Source organism: Epinephelus lanceolatus, chromosome 17, assembly GCF_041903045.1.
Source record: "Epinephelus lanceolatus isolate andai-2023 chromosome 17, ASM4190304v1, whole genome shotgun sequence".
NCBI lineage: Eukaryota > Metazoa > Chordata > Actinopteri > Perciformes > Serranidae > Epinephelus > Epinephelus lanceolatus.
Window position 1 is genome coordinate 36,112,361 of NC_135750.1, and position 20,720 is coordinate 36,133,080.

Here is a 20,720-nt window from a genome sequence, read left to right on the forward strand (position 1 = left end):
ACATCTGAAGTTGGCTTGCCCTCGAAGAAGGAAGAACTGTGGGGAAGCAGTTATCACAACCACTTCAAACTGCGTCAAATGTTCTAGAGTTGGCTAATAACCGGAAACGGGAAGCAGAAAATAAAAGCACATAGAACTTGTTTGGTAGCCCATTAAACGTACATGCCTCATTTAGTGGAAGGGTGTATCACTTTTCTTTCTTTCTTTCTTTCTTTCTTTCTTTCTTTCGTCTTTTTCTTCTTCTTATTATTACTATTATTATTGTTATTTAATTCTAGGACTTCTCAGGGTTGGCAAATTTTGATGATGACATATAACTGCATTATTTCTATCATATTAAAAAATATGTTTAAAATCTTATGTTTAATATTTCTTTATTTTTTTTGCATGAAAACGATATTAACTCTATTTTAATCACACATTAAAAGAATCTCAAAAATAAATAAGTAAAAACAAAAATAGTAATATATTTTGATAATTGTGATTAATTTTGGTGTACGTTATTGGAACAGTTTTGTATGGGCCAACTAGATGTTGTAGCAGGTCTGGGCTCTTGCTGCCTGCTTAGAGTAAAATGTGTAAGATATCTAGTGCTGTTTTTTTATTTTAAAATATTCATAATTTCCATTATCTATCTATCTATCTATCTATCTATCTATAGTCTACTATTTTGTTTAACCATGCGAGATAGGCCCACTGTTGAGTATTTTGACAAAAAATATCTTAGAGACAGATAAAATTTGATGTCCAATCAATTATAAAAAAATCAATAATAATGAAATTAAAAAATAATAATAGCTAATATTTTTTGTTATGTATAGCTACACAATTTTTGTTTTACCCACATTTTCAAAAAAAAAAAAAAATTGTTTATTTTATTTTGAAATCTTAGACCGGACGTCTCTGTTGTCATAGACCCACTGACTTTACAAACTGATCGACAAGCCAGTCATATCTTCTCCCGTCGAGTAACTTCAGTGCCCATACAGCACATCTCTCTGTCTCTTCCTGCCCGCTTCAGTTTCTCGTACCTTTGCACCACCACCGGGGGTTCCGCCGGAACGCTCGCCGAGAGAAGAGCGCCATGGCCCGCGTGGTGGTTGAAGGGATGCCGGAGACGGCCGTCGGAGGAGGAGTGATGCTGAACCGACGGAGGAGCAAAGCCAAGCGGAGAAAGCGAAAGGAGTTGTTCGCCATCCAGATGTGCTTTGCGGGGGTACTGCTGGGGTTCGTCGTGGGGCTCAAGTCCGTGGCACAGAAAGCAGGTGAGGGGCAGTTTAAACGTCTCCGTCTGTTTCTGTCAAACCAACGTGAATCAGCCTACATTTTAATTTGTGAAGAAGACAGCGTTCATATGGAGTTTGTATGAAGCAGAAACAGCAGGCATTTTAGAGGCAAAACGGCGGTTTTACAGAGAAACATACTGCGCTGTCATGAGCAGGCTACATTACAGATTTTTCCAGTTAATCTGTGCTTTTTGCTGCATTTTCAATTCCTTAAACAGCAGAATAAACCTTGATGGCTCTACTGTGATGGATGTTAAGACAGGAAATGTATGGGCAATGTGAGTAACGTGAAAAAATATAGTAAAATACGGAATTTAAAATAGGCTATTAGTCTAAGTACAGTAAGATCAGTATTGACTAACAAACACAAACATTTCATTTATGTGCAGTAAAACACACATAATCAAATGCCATTTAGTGCCAATACTAGGTAGTTACTGAACAAACTCACCACTGACCAGGCTGTCAGAGGTATAGGACCGTGTAGTTCCCATTAGGATTAGTGCAGATATATCAGATTGGATTTTTGTTAGCTTTCAGTGTATCAGTGCACACATTTACAATCACTGTAAAGAATGAAACAACAACATGCCTTCCTGTAGCTCAACATCTGTAACTAATAATCCCCTGGAAATGATAGCAGTGGCTATGCTGCTCTGTTGCTTGAATTACTTAACAGAAATCCACTCTGTCTTCTACCATTTTCTGTCAGGCAGAGGACAGCTGATGAGCTGGATATGATATGAAGATACCTGGCCGTTTATTCTGGTGACATTGACTCAATGACAAGCTTGAGGGCAGCAGTCTTTTACTGGAAATCTAATTTAAACTGTAGCTACATGTTCATCGCTGCTGGCAGGGATTTTTATATTGACTGGGTTATCAGTAATCATCTAGACATAATCAATGGGCTATTTTATGTCAGTTGTAACATTTAAATAGTGTGAATACTCTCTACACAAGCTTCAGACTTTTGTACAGCTTTAGGTCATTACCACCTCAGAGCTCAGCCAATGTTTTGGTATGTTTTGCCAAGTAGGTCTTGTTAATGGTCAAGTCAGCAGCCCAGTTAATGTTAGTGAATATTCCCCACTCCTTTCCAAAACCACATGGTGTCTGCAGGCCCTTAAAAAGTCTTTAAATGTCTGACATTCAATTTTGTAAACATTCAATTTTGTAAACATTATTTTTTAATTACCACAAACATTTATTCTAATTTCATTTATCCATCTTTTAGTTTTTTGTCAAACTAAGTCCACACTTGTAAAGTTACAAATCTTTGAACCTACCACTCAGCCTAATACTGTCTTTTTAGTTACATGCACATACCTGATGGCAAAATGTTGATTAACTAAACTCACTTACTCACTATGTTCCCACATAAAACCTACCTCTGCACAGCACTACATATACACTTCTTAGTTTACGCGCTCTAGGGGTGTAAATCACTAGTTTCATTGCGATACGATATTATATTTATTCTTTGGACAACGATACAGTATTTGCCAATATCACAAAGTCTGCCGCGATTTGATTTAGATGATTCAGGGGCCTGTGATCAATATGAGATGATATAATATGCCCATTAAACACAATCTGGGACAGAATAAGCTACCACCCCTTTCTGTTTTGCTTTTGGCCATAAAAGATAAAATAACACATAAATAATGTAAATAACAATAACAGGTTAAGTGTAGTAAAGTTTACTTTAAACTGACTCCTAACTAGAGATACACGTTAATATCGGCATGTCATCAGTATTGGCCTATATTGGCTTCAAAATGAACCATCAGAATTGGCCATTGTGCTTCTTAATTTGCACAATGAATGAATATTACATACATCAATAATTATTGTATTTCTCCATCTGCTGGTGGGCCATCACGATAAGAGAATACATGCATAGTATGACGTTAATTCTACTACGGGGTCATCCCTGTGTTCCCCGGGTCCTATATTCCCCAGTCCTATGTTCCCCCCTATGTTCCCAGGGTCCAGTGTTTCCCCCTGAAATGTGAAAGAAAAATGCATCACGTGGGCTATATTTTATATGCAACATTAAACTATGCAGGAAAATGCTGAGTTAAATCAGGGATGTCCTGCATAGGCTATTTGTTGTGGAATTCGGCAATTATAGTGGAGAAAATGAGCCCTTTCTAAATATATGTGACTCTGGAGCGTTGTCTGCGCCTTTGGGCGTTAAATCACACGATCACATGAGGTAAGTGCGTTTTTCTTTTGCGTTTCGGGGGGAAATCAGACCTGGGGAACACAGGTACGGTCCCTTCCACTACAGGAGAGACTTGATGGTTACTAAAATTAGGTAGGGAAAAAGTGGATATATTGGTATTGGTATGGGCAAATCAGATATTGGCAAAGAATCCAATATCAGGCATCTCCATTTTCAACCAAACTTTCTTTTCCCCTAAAACTGTCAGGCTTAAAACCCTCAGAGCAGACCTCTCCCAACAGTCATAAAAATAGATTAACTACATCATTTAACAAAAGTATAAAATTCATCTTAATTATTAATGTCAAGGTTCGTAGACAAAACATTGTTTTTTGCTAGTACCCATTTTGAGCTTAAGCTCTTTTACACTGCATAAATTAGCAAAGCAGCTATCAGAGTTTTCCTCTACTCATAGCCCAATACATTACATGTCACGTTTCAGTCGAACATTGTTGCTGTGTTGCAGGGTCCATCATGTTCCTAAGTATTTTATCTAATAACGGCATCACTTACGTCTGTTTAACTGTATTTTCTCTGAAATCTTAATTATTTCCACACTGCTGATTTATTCCTGAGTAAAAAACATTCTCCTCATCATCTTATTTTTGGCTGCTTGCCATAATCTGCCTGGTGCTGTTTGATGGTGACACAGAATTTCAAAATAAAGGCGTATCTTAAAGATGATGATATGGATAAATGTTTTCACTTTGCATCTATCATATTGGCCAATCTGTATTGATATATGAATTTAGAGATGAACGATCTCTAAATTCATATATCAATACAGATTGGCCGTCAATGCTTGAGTAAGAAAAAAAGGATTTGTCCAAAAATCTGTTTAAAATTTGGTCAAAGAAATTAATTTGAAAAGGTCTTAAAAGCAGAAAAATTTAAGTGTCTGATACCTGTTGATGTCTTGAACCAAACAGCCCAGTGATGTCATCAGGATGTAAACAAAACAGCTGTCGCAGCTGTAAAGAAACTGTCCACCTCTGTCTACCTCAAGATGTTTGTGTTTGATCTTAAAATGAGCTCAACCACAGGTAAATCACATGCAGTACGATTTTCTACATTTAGTGGTACTTGTTCACAAATGGCAACTGGAGTTTTTTTCTGATTGTGTGCTGGAGCTTCTGTTTTTGGGGACCACAGAGATGTCTCCAATGTGTAACTGAGAAAGCAAGAAATTATCATCAGTGGCACATTTGACTTCATGAAATTTCCCAAGTCTGGGCACCTGATGAGACTTTTTTATTCGGATGATTTTCTATGTTCTCAGCTGTGGCATTCAGGCGTTGCAACACTAATAATGTTCCTCATGAATTGTCATTGTTATTTCAGCTCAACCCAAGCAATAAAAGCATGCACAGACACCCAAGACAACTACCATGAAACAAGTCGGTACTGAATTAATTAGTGGAGTAAACAGCGGCTTGATTTTGCAACAGTTATTATCAAAGTATTTTGACAATTGAGGTCTGGGCTTTAAGTATTATTTAGTTATGCAATTTAAAATCAAACAAATGATGTACATGTCATGACAAAAAAATGTTCAGGGAGAGGAAAATGTTTTATAGGTTTAGATCTCGGCATCTTGTTAGAACTATACCTCTTCTTGTGAAATGTTTGGAGAGAGTCTGAACTGTGCCCTCTTACATTATAAGAAGTTAGGTTTCCTGAAGTGAAGGAGACAGCAGGGTGCAAGAATTTAAATGATTGCAACATGATTGCTAAAGGCATTCGGGCTACAACTGTAAAATGTATTATCAGTGGATCTGTAGTTCTTTCTCGTCATTTGTGAGATTTTCACTGTGTTATCTGGGTTTTGAACTGTTGTTTGTACATTTTTGAAAGATGGTTTTCCTCTGAAGATTCAGTTTAGATAGCCATCACGTCTGTTTGCAACACATTCTCACTCTCAGCTTATCAAATCCCAATGGTTGGTCAGTGCCGTCAAACTATGACAGTCTAGGTGCCCCTCTAGGTTCAGTTTTGGATGCTCATGCATTGTGTTTTTTCAAAAATAAACATCCATTTTTACAGGAAATGTACACTTCCATCCATCCATCCATCCATCCATCCATTTTCATTTGCTTATCTGTGGCCGGGTAGTGGGGGCAGCAGCCTGAGCAAAGTGCTCCAGACGTCCCTCTTCTCACCAATGCTTTTCAGCACCTCCTGGGGCATCCCGAGGTGTTCCCATGCCAGATGAGATATGAAATCCCTCCAGCGTGTTCTGGGTCTATCCGGGGGTCATTAAATGCATACAGTCTCATTTCACGTTGAACTTTCATTGTAGGTTTACTTTCTTAGATTCAGGCAACAAAAGCACATGGTTAGGTTTTGAAAACGATCATGGTCTGTTACTACTGTCATATTGCGAGATGTTACATTGATATATCAAATATATTGATTTATCGCGGCTTGTTCCACATGGGATGTATAAAATGACTCTATCTTGAACATCGAGTAAAACTGTCACATTGTTTTTTTTTAAGCCACTGGAATGAGACTTGCTTCAGCATTTTGGTTCTCTGTCTCTCTCCTGTGGCTCTCTGCCTCTCACAGACACAAACACACAAAGAAAGACTCACAAACATGATACTTGCAAACTTCTCCACCTATCCAGATCACTTTCTCCTGAGCAAAAGTGTGTGAGCCCGAAGCGTCTGTTTAATATCTGCTGGGCTCCAGACCGCTACTATTCAGTTGCATTTTGCGACCGACTTGCAAATATCATTTATATATGAACTGGACAGTTATTAGTTTGTTTCCAGCTCACAGTGAGTAAATCCTCACATTTAATTGTGCTGGGGTAACAGTATAACCTAACGAGTTTAAAGATTGTGTGAGCAGATGAAATTGTGTTTACCTGCAGGGCTGCAGAGTGCTACTATTTAGTCATGTTTTGCGACCATGGAGCACCAGTGCAACTTGCAAGTATCATCAATGCATTTGAGAGTTGTTAGTTTGTTTCCAGCTCACAGTGAGTAAATCCTCACATTTAAAGGCACCTCGGCAACAGTTTACCTTTCTGCTAACTGCTAACATCCAACCTAACTGTTGTATGGAATCTTCAAGTTCACAGCAAAATCATCTACACTTCCAGCCTGAGGCGAGCCAGGTGCTTCAAAATAAAAGCAGCAGTGGTTTCATTTAGATTTATTTAATTTAATTTTTTACTTTATTCGACTTTATTATAACAGTACTTTAACTTAATGACAGTACTTTATCTAACAGTATTGTTACAGTACTTTATTTTGCTTTATTATAACAGTACTTTGTTTAACTTTGTTATGACAGTACTTTGCTTAACTTTATTATAAAAGTGCTTTATCTACCTTTATTATAACAGTACTTTATTCAGCATTAACAGTACTCTAGTTATCATTATTGTGACAGTGGCTACTTTATTTAAATAATCTACACTTGTTTAGAGGAGGTTTCAAACTAAAGAGATATATATCGTGTATCACCATATAGTCTGAAAATATCACAATATTATTTTCAAGCCAAATTGTCCAACTCTACATGACATATACATCACTAGCAAAGCATGCTAGACATACTAGTATACTCGGCTACATTGTTATAAAATAAAATAACACGGTTGACATTTGGTTTCACATGAGACAAAAACAGCTGTCTCCTGGGGGAACGTCCTGAGTTTTTTTGTCCTATCCTTCTTCCCTCCCTCCTCAGAAAAAGTTTTTTTGGTCACATCTACCTGTCCATTTCTCTCTCTGCTAATCTTTCTTTTGTAATTCATTTCTTTCTGAGGTTTTTCTAACTTATAAAAACAAGTGAGGGTTTGAGGATGGATGCTTTTGAATTTGTCTGAGTGGTGGACCTACAGTGTCAGACTGTGAAAACCCCTGGTTTAATCTACAAAATTTCAGAAAATAGTGAAAAATGTCATAAATTTCAAATCCAAGGCGATATTGTCAGATTGCTTGTTTTGTCCAAGTTCAAAACCCAACGTCATGGTGACAGAAAACAAAGAAATGCAGGAAATCCTCACACTGGAGAAATTGGAATCATAGAATGCTTGACTTTTTGATTGATAAATAACAATTTAAAACCATTAACAACCCTGTGAGTAAAAGCTGACCACCTCTACCACCTTAGCTCCATGAAAGACAGATCATTTCAACACCAAACTCTACAATCAGTTGACCATAATGTTAACGATGACCCCGTCAAATGGAGAAATGTGTTGTGAGTTTGGTGCTTATTGACAGCATATTCACATGGACACCCACATGAGAGACCAGGACCTCTTCTCATGTCAGTAATAATTGCCCTCGAGCCACAATGAAGCTTTCAGGGTCTTCGACACACACATGTTAAGGTGTGTGTGTATTCCCTTTTGTCTTTGCTTCTCCCCATGGCCCTGCAGACCGACATGTGGACACAGACACCTCTTCTCATATCCCCTTGTCCTCCATCTGCCATTTTTTCCACCACTATCCCCTCTAAGCGCATCCATCTCACCTCCTGGAAACACAAGGTAAAACCCAGACCCAGGACAAAAGCACTATAGGAAGGAGGATTACCCATATGAGCAAACACATGTTACTGTCATTTGGAGGTTTTAATATCATTGAGCCTTGCTGCTCAAGCCAAAGTCCCTCCATCACCCATCTGTGACCAACCTAAAAGATGTGTGTACCAGCCAGACAAATGGTCATGCTATGGAGAAGCCACTAATGGCTGCTTGGTATATCTGGTATACAGTATTAGTCTGCAGATGATCTCATTACATAATATAAAGCTCTCGTCGGTGGGTCCCCTTCTCTTCGCACGCTAGCAGAGGACGGGAGGGGAGAGCGGAGAAGCACAGACGGAGCACTTTGCGCTGACAAAGCCTCAGGACTCAGAGAGCAGAATTAGACAAAAAGGAAAAGAGACAAGAGTGGAGGAAAACGAGGAGGAGGGGGGAGGTGATGTGAAGAGGAAAAGTGGGAGCAAGCAAGGACAGCAGTGGCAGTGATGGAGGGAGGTGGAGGAGGGAGATGCTGATGGAGTAGACTGGAAGGAGGGAAGAGAGAAAGTGAAATAGAGAGGGTGAGATCGAGTTAGGGGAGGCAGGCAGAAAAAGAGGAAAGATGAAGCGGGGAGCTCGTCCACGTTGAGGTGGATGAAGTGAGGAAGGAGTAAAGGTACTAATGAGTCAGGGAACAAGAGGAGAAAGAGAAGGGAGAATGGAGAGATATAAAGTGATCACTGTCTGAATTTCTCTCTAAATATTAACTGCACAGGGCCTCTTCTTCTAAACTAATAACTGATTTACCTTTGAGACATTCAGCTGTTTTTATGCAGAACAATTTCCAATGATTACAGCAGCAGCAGCAGCAGCAGGGAAAACATTATTCTTAAATTAACATAAAAAAGAAGCCACAGTTAAAGGTTAAGTTGTAGTGTAGTGGGCCTAACTGTGTGTTGTGTTTTATAATGGACAGGGATCTAACTTCAACACTGTCTGTCAGCACTCAGCTGCAAGAACCGGAAAGAGCATTAGCATAACGTCACTGCACTGTTAGAGAAGCAAAGCATCCTCAGGGTCTCTCTTGTGTAAATGCTTCCAGGGAAAAGTCCAGAAAGAAAAGAGGAAGAGCATTAAAAAATGATAACTAGAATTCTTATAAAATGAATAACCAAGAAACAGTCTGCCAGTGCTTTAACCCACTATGTGTAATCGTAGAGAAACAAACATTCACAGGGTCTCTCTTATGTAAATGCTCTCCCTAATAGTGTAACACCTTGAACAGAGACATTAAATGTCCCACGCTGGGTAGCATCAACTCAGTAGTACACAACTGCAAGCTACAGAACAGGCTTGTCAAACACATTTCTCCAGAAACATATCTTTCATTTAGCAGATTTGTGTGCATGAAAATGAATTTAGCTCCAAAATGTCAAAAATAATTCATATTTGGTATAGTTAGTTGCATGTGTGTATTTACTGGGGATACACGATATTGGAGTTTTTGCCGTTCTCTGATAAGCTGACATGTAACAACTCATTTGACCGATAACTGAGACTGATGTTGATATATCCACTTTTTTCCCCACCTAATTTTACTGATCATCAAGTCTCTTCTGTAGTGGAATTAACATCATATTATGCATGCATACCTTTATCGTAATGACCCACCAGCAGATGGAGACATGAAATACAATGCTTTTCAATTTATGTAATATTCATTTATTGTGCAAAATAAGAAAAAGCGTGTTGGCCAATTCTGATCAGTTCATTTTAAAGTTGGCCAACATTGTGACTTGCCGATATTATCGTGCATCTCCTAGTGTTCATGTTTCCAATCCAAATTAATTCTCATGTATTTATAATGCCCTCTTCAAAATATTGCGTAGTCACTGCAAAACTCCTTCAGGGTCCAAAGTGATGTTACAGTGACCACAGAATGATTAACATGTTAATGTCAGAGTATTCCAAAGAAAAAGAAACAATGAAGTAAGTAAAGTAAATAGTAAGTAAAAGCACCATCAGTTAAACGCAGAAAAAAATGAATTACTAGCCATCAGAAATCTAAACAGCTATATTACAAGTAACTTGATATCTTAATCATATTCGTTGTGTAGGTGAACTCCAAAGAGCTTTTTTTACCCCCTTAATTGTTTAATCTTAAATTCCTGTTGCTAACAGGCAGATTCTGACATTGCCCACAAATAGGGTGCTGCTCGTCCCTGGGCGGTACCTTTGAATGTGTGATTGAAAGGTTCATGAATTAGCAAGTTAAACTTTAGAGAATGCTGACAGAACTGCAGAGGTAAACGCAAGGAATATTTTGTTTCACTGTGTGTCAGATGGGACGGCTGATTGTGAAAAGTGGCTGAAATTTTTATCTAAACAAATCTGAAGCCTACAATAGCAGTAAAAGGAATATATATAAATTACACTGTATATGAGGCATTTATGTAAGTCGATAGGTACAGCTAAGGGTGTGAGTGTGTGCTGAAATTTGAGGATGTTAACAGGAAGTGATAAGAAGGCTGATGTGTAGTCATGCCTTTGCTCATAGTGAAATTTGTAACTTTTTAAATATGTAAATGTATGTGATTAAGTTTGGCCAGTCATATCCTTGTGGGGAAGTTGAAAAGTTGCATTTCCCTCTTTCTGTGTGTTCCCATGTGACAAATGTCCACCTGGACTCAAAACTGAACTGATAAGAATTTGGTGGCAAAAGGTCAATATCACTGTGACCTCACAAAACATATTTTTGACCATAACTCAAGAATCGATACACTACATGTAACTTTGATAACATTTCACACAAATGTCTAATAGGATGTAATACTAAAGTGTTAATAAAATGTTTTCTAGCCATTATTCAACATCATACCTCATTAACAGAGGATTTGGCATTTGGTCAGATACTTAATTGTTGGCACTAATATTGGGTGTCCACCTTGAAACTGAGCTGATAGGTAGATCTTCTGTGCTGCCGGGGGGAAGATGTGTGTAAAGCTCTAAGTGCAACTTGACTGGTGCATGGAGGCAAACAACCGTGAGGTTTTACAGTAGCTGTCTTTAGCAGAAAAACTGTGATAAACCCAATGACGCACCACCTAAAGGTAACAAGACAAAGTAAGTGAAAAGCTGGTGATCGCAGTGGAGCATCTAACCGCTAAAGAGTCACATTTTTCCGTAAGACTTAGCATAGCATAGACCAAAACAGAGTTAATAGAGTGAATATTATGACGTTTATTGGTGAGGTTGCCAGAAACTCAACTTCTGATTAGGGCTAATGTTGCTCTGTATCTGCTGGTTGTGTACACCGGGTGTCCTGGGAGACTTATATTGTAAAGTAGACATCAGTAAAATCAGGGGATACATTTTCTTTGAGTGTCACAACCCCTGCAAAATGACTCGTTTGACTATCGGAATTTGATCTATTTGGTGTGATTACATTTGGAAAGTCTAGAAGAGCTGCATGATTAAATCATTTTATCCTCAATCAGGTTAGCAGAGGGCTAAGCCTTAAGTTAGCCACTTATCCAGCAGACGTTAGCCGCTTGCCTGGCAAAGTCTGGAGTGTACTTGCTCTATGGGGCCACTGTTGCTGAAGATGATTTTTTATACCTGAGAAGTTGAACGTTTTTGGGTTATGCACCATTGAGCAACTTTAATGGGAATAAATGGGGCCCTGCCTGCAATGCTGTATCCAGTTCAGTTTATATATCCATAATGTAAACAGGCAGTATTTTGGTAACACGTTAGCCATATGAACTTTAGGCAGTAACATGTCAAACATGCGTGATTCTCAGCTTTGTGGCCAAAAGTGGCAAAAATAAAATGCTTTTCGTACCTGGCAGTTTTGGATACTCTGTGCTATAGATGCCTTTGTGTCACTGCCAAAAAGTATTAAGGTGTCATATCAAGCCTGATTTAACTCTCAAAATAAGTGTGCTAATGTTGTATTAGTGTTACTATTTAGTACCTTTAATTTTGGGATTCTCTGAGCTTTTTGGGCTTTTGATCCCCAAAACCAGAGCTGCTTTGAACACTGTCACTCTTTGTCTTTCTCTTCCTCAAGCTCTTTAACCCTCATCCCTACACTGTCATCCACAAACACACATGCACTAATGCACACACACCTCCAGACTCAGAACTGTGTCTAATTCAGCTGCATCTGGGTCAGCCTGTGTGAACAGAGAGCAACACTCCCCCATTCTAACAGAGACACAAACAACATCTCTCTCCTTTTTCTATCCATCCATTTCTCCCTCCTCTGTCCTACTCTCTCTCAATCATCCCCTCCATCTAGCGGTCACTCTGCTCTCATCTTGCCTCTCTCTCCCTCCATTTCAGTGGCACTCAGCTATCATTTAGGTATATCTCCCTGTAGCTGTAACCCTTGTGCCCTTTGTAGTGCCCCAGCCATGGAGCAGTTCCAGTTTTCTTTTCTTTCCCCTTTTTCACCCTTGCTCACTCTCTGCTGTACCATCAGCACCCACTCTTCAAAAGCCTGTCCACAGAATTTGCTTGAGCACAGTTTGCCTGTTTGTTGACTTATTTATTTGCTGCTCTTCCTCACCGTTTCATTACCGTATCATTGTTTCTGAGTTAAATACAGTAGCCTACCATCTTTGCCCAAGCATGCTAAATGGTGCTCGACCTAAGTGGAAAGAAAGGTTTTTAAGATTTTTTTTTTGTTTTTGAACAGTGCCAACTTTGATAACAGGTTTCCATACTATGATGTCCGTGTTTTAGTACTGATGCTTTTTAAAATACCTCAGCCATTTTCCACTGCAGGCACTCGTATAGTGGTCCTTGTAGACATGACAATGGCACATGCCACATGAAGGGATTTTCCTAAAATAATACATACAAAAAGAATCTATCTCAATCATCACGACCCACTACAAGTGTGTGGCAATGTCTGTATTTGCAGAGACCCTGCTCTGACTGAATTTTCTTATTTTTCTGTGTTCGGGATGTCTCTGGGCATCAAGTCTTGGGCTGTGGTGTGTAACCCTCGGCCAATAACAGCATGCAGGGTGTGAGGACGAGACTCTATATAATGTAGCGACCAGGCGCCAGATCATAAGCACACACCCAAAAGTAGCCATTGAGGTGGGAGGAGGGGCCAGCTTTGGATGTTGTGTTTACAAGCTGCAGCCAGCAGAACCTACTCATTCTGCCTTTAAGTTATATTTTGTTGAATGAGAGAATTAGTGAGGGACGGTTTCTGAAACAGATTAAGGCAGATGTGGGATTTTTTTTTTTAAGTGCCCTTAACTGATGTCCCTCTTACATTAAGTTGTAGCATTAAGATTACACTAATTCTGGGGATAGATTTCTCTATATCCTTGTGATATAATCAGCTGTAAATCCACATTTTAAGTTTTTATTCTTGAAGCTGAAACACACTGCTGCCACAGCACCATAGCTTCACATATGTCACACATCAAGTGCTGCCCCTAGCACCAATTGGACCATGGTGATATTGTAATTGTGAGCGTGTTAGCATGCTGACATTTATCTGTGGCTCAAAGCACCATTGTGCAAAGTGTAGCCTCACAAAACTTTTTGTGAAGCCAAATTCCCAAATGTTAAAAACAAGGCACCGGTACAGGACCTTTGCCCATATAACGTAGTCTAAAAGTATTAAATAGAGTGGTGCAGGAATGAGTCTTGAAACTCGGAAATAAGCATTTTAGCACTCCTAGCTTCCATGTCTTAAAGTCAGTGTTTTTTTTTTTGAATGGGTTTTTGGTCAGATGCTTAAAATAAGGTCTGTGGTCAACACAAGCTTAAGAGAACCCCACTTGTGAATTTTAAAGATTTTTCATGTCTCAAATAAGAGGTGGTTGCTAACAAGTGGCTAAATGAGACTGCAGGGCATAAACACACTGAACACACTTTTGCAGCCTCATTGTTCTGATGATGAACATTTCATCTGGCCAGGTCGATCCACCTCTAGGTGGAGTTCGTTAAAGTACAATGCCTGGAAATGGCACAAGAATACCCTAAAAATGAAAAGTAAATTGAAAAGGGCTGACTTCCTGTTGGGTTTAGAGCATGTCTCTAAGAGGGTTTTTGTAAGTCTCAGGATGTCACATGTGCCTCCCAATTTTCGAACCTCTAGGTGAAACGTACCCTGGGCTGCTTCGGTGAAATTTTGTACTGAGCCATTTTGTTAATCCCAAGCACAAGACCCATAAAGTACGTACATTTTCAACAGTTCTGATGCATGTGCAAAGTTTGGGGAGTTTTTGAGCATGTTAAGGCCTTCATAAGTGCAATTTATTTGTAAGAAAAAAAAAAATCAAAATTATTCCTTCAGTTTCAATTTTTTACTATGTTTTAGCTTTTTACTTCTGGCGATTGCATTTACGCTTCAAAAACCATAAAAGTGGTGTTTATTCGTGAGAATGATCTTGTTACACAAAACCTGTAAGTATCAAACTTGTGTTTGCCACAGAGCTTGTTTTCTGCAATACTATAATCAAATGGGAAAACCCTATATAGCCTTTTTGTTTAGGGAGTCAGGGCAATGTTAACTTATGTGTCAACAAAAAAAGGCCTTCCCTGTGCTGGTCTGTTGAAGAAGAATTAAACAAGATTACACATCTGACCACCACTTACAAATGTTTCCGTAACTGTGCTTGGATGTTGTTTTATGAGGCTCTGGAGGCTTTCAATTGTCTTTTTGCCTTTAACGTTATATGGCTTGTCTTTCTCTCACATGCATGCTTCCTACTTTTCTCTGTGCTGTCTCAAGTGCTGATATAGATTGGTCCTGTTGCCGCGGGACGTGGCGACTTTAAGTTTTAAACTTTAACGCAGCATGTCTTTCTGTCCAACGTTGCCGTACCTGAATCCAAAGTATTGGCATTTAATAGACGATGAGTGTTCTCCGCCACCAACTCACACTGCTCATGGTCGTGCTCATGCTCTTCTTTAGTGTCTGTGTCGGTCACTGCTGCATGCCAGGTGGTCACCTGACCATACGTGCTGCACACACCAGGATAGCTTGCGAGCGTGATGTCAACAAACTCCACACACTACAGTAGAGGTAGTCACGTTCACAGGCACACATGTTAACATTTATTTACATTAAATCGCAAATCCCAGCCTTTTATGTGGTTGTGTAATCGCACAGCCTGACATCACGATTGTGATTAGATTAATTGTGCAGCACTATTAAAGATGCTAAAATGCTCCATAGATCCAAATGGTAACTACAGATTTTGGTGATAATCCTCTGTAGGTTTGTCATTATGAGTGACACCTTTCACATCCCACGTAGTTATCTGATCCATTGTTAAATGAAAAATTTGACCAGTGCAGCTTTAACATTTTTTTAACCAACCTTAAGTCAGATCAAATCAAGTTAAACGCATTGAATAAATTAAATCGTGTGAACTGCATGTGCAACAGGCACACATTTCAGGTACACACAGATTAACCCCTCCACTTTGCTGTAAATGACAGCGCTAAGCATGGATGAAGTGCCCTTCATCTGCACTTGTGCACAATATAATAGATGCGCATCAAGGTTGTCCACTCACACAAACACACACAACCTTTTCAGGGTGTTAATGTTTCTAACTTTACAGGAAAATGCTGACACTATTGTGCACTACTGCTGCAAAATAAAAAGCGCACAGCAGCTACATGACACAAAGGAAGCATGTGTGTATGAGCCTGTGTGTGATGAATGAAACAGTCAGAACATGAGGTGCAAATGGCAAGCTGGTGTTCATCAGGGACTACAATATATAGATTTCTCTCTTTCATGCTTTCTCTCATTTGCTTTTATCACTGCCGCTTCATCCTCTCAGTTCTCTTTTCTCACTGTGCCTGTTCTCTGTTATTCACCCCTCTTGATCCGATGGTCATGTAGCACTTCATTATAGGAGTAGCTTTTTGCAGGCTTTGTGACAGCGAGTCCAGGTTTTGATAGATGGCTTTGTGTTATTGTAACAAGCTGAGCACCTAATGGAGCCTGTCTTCTCTGTGGGTTAGATTGCTGGGAACCATACTGTCCTCTTCTCTGACTGAATGATGGATAAAGAGACTCTTTGTTTTTCAGTCCAGTCATTTCAATACCGTAACGATAGTCAAGGCAAGAACCACGTGCAAATATATGCAGCTGTAGTTGTGAAAGGCTTGAATTCAACTGTACAACCTGACTTATCTGTGAGCCCGGTCTCACGCCAAAGACTTTAGGCATCAGACATTGATGAAAAAAGCCATCCTCTCACGTAAGCCCCATATGCAGCTGGATGCAGTTATTGTTTAACACGTCAACAAGAGGAAACACGTCGGGACAACAATGAAAGTTGAGGTGGTGACAGTCCAAGTAGGGCGGGTCGGAGTGGTGGTGGATGGTCATACCCTATTCTTTTTTCCCAAACCCAGCCATGTACTTTTGTTGCCTAAACCCAACCATGTATGTGTTTTGGTAAAATGTTACTATGTGCGGTAGTTGTTGAAGGGAAAATACATCAATTTGCGGTGTTGTACCGACGTTGTACATTTATTTTTAAAGAGACCGTATGTAAACTGTACATTTCCTGTGAAAACGGAAGTGTATTTTGAAAACAGACATGCATCTAACAGGCTAAAGTTGACATGGCATCCCAAAACGTCAGCAGCCAAAGCACCAAGGGTACCCTGCACGTCATATGTCAAAGGGGAAAGTCCATGACCAAATGTCGATATGGGATGAGGTCTGAGTGAGAATTAGTTCGATCTGGACTGAGAAGATAAAGTGTTACACATGTGAAGCTACATGAAGGAAATTGGTGGTTTTCACACAGAATCAAATGACTTTCCATGATGTGAAGGAGATGTTAGTACTGTTGTTACCACTGAGATGCAATATATACAGAATTATTATGCCACTGAGGAGGAGGGGGTAGTAAGAGAGGATGCAGGTGACACTGAGGCCAGTATGCTAGCCAGAGAGAGAACCATGGAGCAAAAGGTTAGAGTTAGATGGCCTAGAGCAAATGACAGTAAAGAATGGGAGATAGTTAATAGAGATTTGTCAGTAATCTTGAGTAGGCTTAGAGGAAATGCAATAGAAAGGTTAGAAAAGATGGGAGATATAATGTATTCATATGGTGTAGAGAGGTTTGGGGTGCATGAGAGAAAGAGGAGTGAGAGGGTACAGTCAGGTAAGTCTAGGCGGCAGAGAGAAATAGAGAAGTTAGTCAAGGAAAGGAGACAGTTAAGAAAGCAGTGGAAAAAGGCTACAGAAGAAGAAAGGGAGGGAATTAAGGTGTTGCAAGAGGAGTTGAGAAGCAGGCTAGCAGTTCTTAGAAGGGCAGAGCATCTCAGGAAAAAGAGGAGGAAGAAGGAATATGCTAGGACAGGTTTTTTCAGGGACCCTTTTAAGTTTGTTAAAGGATTGTTCAGCCAGGAAAAGGGAGGGCAGCTTAAAGCAGAAAGGTTAGAGGTTGAAGAATATTTGAGAAACACATATTCAGATTTGGAGAAGAATAGGATAGTAGGTTTCCCACCTGATATCCCTCCATTAGGAGGGATAGAGCATGAGATGGATGTCAGGCCACCTAGGTGGAAGGAAGTTCAGGAGGTGGTCAGGCGTGCAAAGGCTTCTTCGGCCCCAGGGCCTAATGGAGTCCCCTACCGGGTTTATAAAAGTGCGCCTGATACCCTTAAATTTTTGTGGAAACAGCTAAGAATAGTTTGGGAAAAACAAATTATACCAAGAGCATGGCGTAGGGCAGGGGGTGTCCTCATTCCTAAGGAGAAGGAGTCTGTGGACCTTAGCCAGTTCCGGATGATTTCTCTCTTGAATGTGGAGGGGAAGATTTTCTTTAGTGTAGTAGCGCAGAGACTAGCTAGCTACTTAGAAAGGAATAGCTTAATAGATACCATGGTGCAGAAGGCAGGAATACCAGGTTTTTCAGGGTGTTTAGAGCATACTAGCATGATCTGGCACCAGATTCAGGCAGCGAAGAATAACAAAAGGGACCTACATGTAATATTTTTAGATCTTGCAAATGCGTTTGGTTCAGTACCGCACAGCCTCATTTGGAGTGCGTTTGACTACTTCAGAGTGCCACAGGTAGTTGTTAACTTAGTGAAAGCATATTTTCAGGATATTAGGTTGTGTCTAAGTACAGCAGATTTCACAACAGGTTGGCAGAGGCTAGAAATAGGCATCATGGCAGGGTGTACAATTTCTCCATTAGCATTTACTATGGCAATGGAAGTAATCATCAGGGCTTCTAAGTGGATGGTAGGTGGGGAGAGACGGCAGAATGGGTTGCATCTTCCACCAGTTAGGGCTTACATGGATGACATGACACTGGTGACCACAACAATGCCATGTACAAAGAGGCTACTAGAGAAGGTAAATAAGAACCTCAAGTGGGCCAGCATGAAAATCAAGCCTAGTAAATCTAGAAGCATCTCGATATGTAGAGGGAAGTTAAGTGATAGGAAGTTTGTCATAGATGATGAGGACATCCCAACAATTAGGGAAAAGTCAGTAAAGAGCTTAGGTAGGTTGTACAATGTAGAGTTGAATGATAAGGAACAGGTGGTGAAATTTAGAAAAGATGTGGCTGAAGGATTGGATAGAATAGATAAATCAGAACTTCCAGGAAAGTTGAAGTTGTGGTGTTTGCAATTTGGGCTATATCCTAGGTTAATGTGGCCACTGTCAATTTATGAAATTCCAATATCTGTTGTGGAGAGAATTGAAAGGTCGGTTAGCTCCTACGTTAGGAAGTGGTTGGGCGCTCCTAGGTGCCTAAGTAGTGTTGCATTGTATGGAAAAGGGATACTTCAGCTGCCAGTATCTAGTTTAACAGAGGAATTTAAATGTACCAAGGTCAGGACAGAGCTCTTGTTATCTGGGAGTAAGGACGTGGTTGTCAGGAGTGTGGTTCCAAATCCAACCAAGGGGAGGAAGTGGAACCCAAGATCGGCAGTTCAGGAGGCAGAGGCAGCTCTTAGACATGCAGAGATTGTAGGTAATGTTCAGTTTGGCCGGGGAGGCCTGGGGCTTGGCTCAGGTAAACTGGTATGGAATACAGCAGGCCTCAAAGATAAAAGAAAGCTGGTTGTAGAACAGATACGCAGACAGGAAGAGATAGTAAGGGGTGCAAAGGTAGTGGCCCAGGCTAAACAGGGACAGTGGTTGAATTGGGAAAGTGTAGAGAAGAGGAAGCTTAGTTGGAGGGACCTGTGGAGTATGGAGGAGAATCGTATTAGATTCCTGGTAGGGGCTACATACGATGTCTTACCAACCCCCCAGAACCTAAAACTGTGGGTAAATGAGGACCCATCATGCCCATTGTGTTCACGTACCGCAACTTTAAAGCATATTTTGTCAGGCTGTAAAGTTAGCTTGTCACAAGGCCGATATACATGGCGACATAATCAGGTGTTGAAATGTTTAGCTGCAGGCATCGAAGGGAAACGAAGACAGGTGAATTCAGAAGGTGTTAAGGATAGGAGCTTAGTAATTCAGTTTGTCCGTGAGGGAGAGAAATACAGAAGGGATAAGTTAGTGAGGAGGCAAGGGTGTGGCCGCCTAGAAGGTGCTTGTGATTGGGAAATGCAAGTAGATTTAGGGGGAAAGCTTGTTGTTCCTCAGGAAATAGTCTGTACCAGGCAGAGGCCTGACTTAGTGTTGTGGTCAGTGAGTCAACAGATAGTTTATTTCATTGAGCTGACAGTTCCTTGGGAAGACTCAGTGGAAGAAGCCTATGAAAGAAAAAAGCTTAGATATGCAGACTTAGGAGCAGAAGCTGAGCAGCGAGGATGGAAGACTAGGATTTGTCCAGTGGAAGTGGGGTGTAGGGGATTCATAGCAAGATCAACTGTCTCACTCCTGGGGGAACTCGGAGTGCGGGGACAGAGTTTGAGGAAGACAGTGAGGGAAATGTCAGATGAAGCAATTAAATGCAGCCAGTTTATCTATTACAGAAGAAATAATGTCAGCTGGGGGCCAGCAGGGGGAACTACTAAGCAGGGCACATAACTCCTTGAGATCAGGTGGAGAGATCCACTTCCTGTCAGGAGAAATCCAGGAAGAGGAAGTATTTAAGTGTGGGAGTGGCCTATTGGAATCCATTTTGTTTGAGGCCATGCAGCAAGGTGAGTGTGCTTGCTGATCCTGTAAGTCCAGTTAGCTCCTTTAACTTTAGCTTATATTGTAGTTATGCTATGTAGTGTGTGAAATAGAGTATGGTGAATGTGACAGGAAAGCTAGTATCAGCATTGCTTCTGCCTGGAGCTCGCATGTATGGAGCCTGGGTTTGGTTGAAGATGGCAGTGCTGTTTGGGCTGAGAAAGCCATGTGTAAGTAAGGAGGAAATCCAGGAAGAGGAAGGTTATTTAAGTGTGGGAGTGGCCTATTTGAATCCATTTTGTTTGAGACCATGCTGCAAAGTGAGTGTGCTGATCCTGTGAGTTCATTTATCTCCTTTAACTTTAGCTTACATTGCAGTTATGCTATGTAGCGTGTGAAATAGAGTATGGTGAATGTGCTAGTAAAGGTAGTATCAGCATTGCTTCTGCCTGGAGCTCGCATAAACGGAGCCTGGGTTTGGTTGAAGGTGGCAGTGCTGTTTGGGCTGAGATCACTGTCTAGCCTCCTGGAGGTGTCATTGTTGTGAGGGCTCGTCTTGGGGAGGTAGACTGTACAGCCTAACCCGGCGGGGGAGTGTTATAGCCTAACAAGGCTTCCTTC

General features: G+C 40.4%; 1 protein-coding gene across 1 annotated transcript in view; it reads left to right on the forward strand.

Moving 5' to 3' along the window:
- Nucleotides 1-939: 939 nt before the first annotated feature.
- The window catches only part of slc24a3 (solute carrier family 24 member 3), a 152,680-nt gene continuing 132,899 nt past the window's right edge, over nt 940-20,720 (forward strand). The window contains exon 1 of the mRNA XM_033613480.2: nt 940-1,265. Within this exon, the coding sequence (XP_033469371.1) occupies nt 1,085-1,265 (181 nt within the window). The 5' untranslated portion in view covers nt 940-1,084. The remainder of the gene's footprint in view (nt 1,266-20,720) is intronic.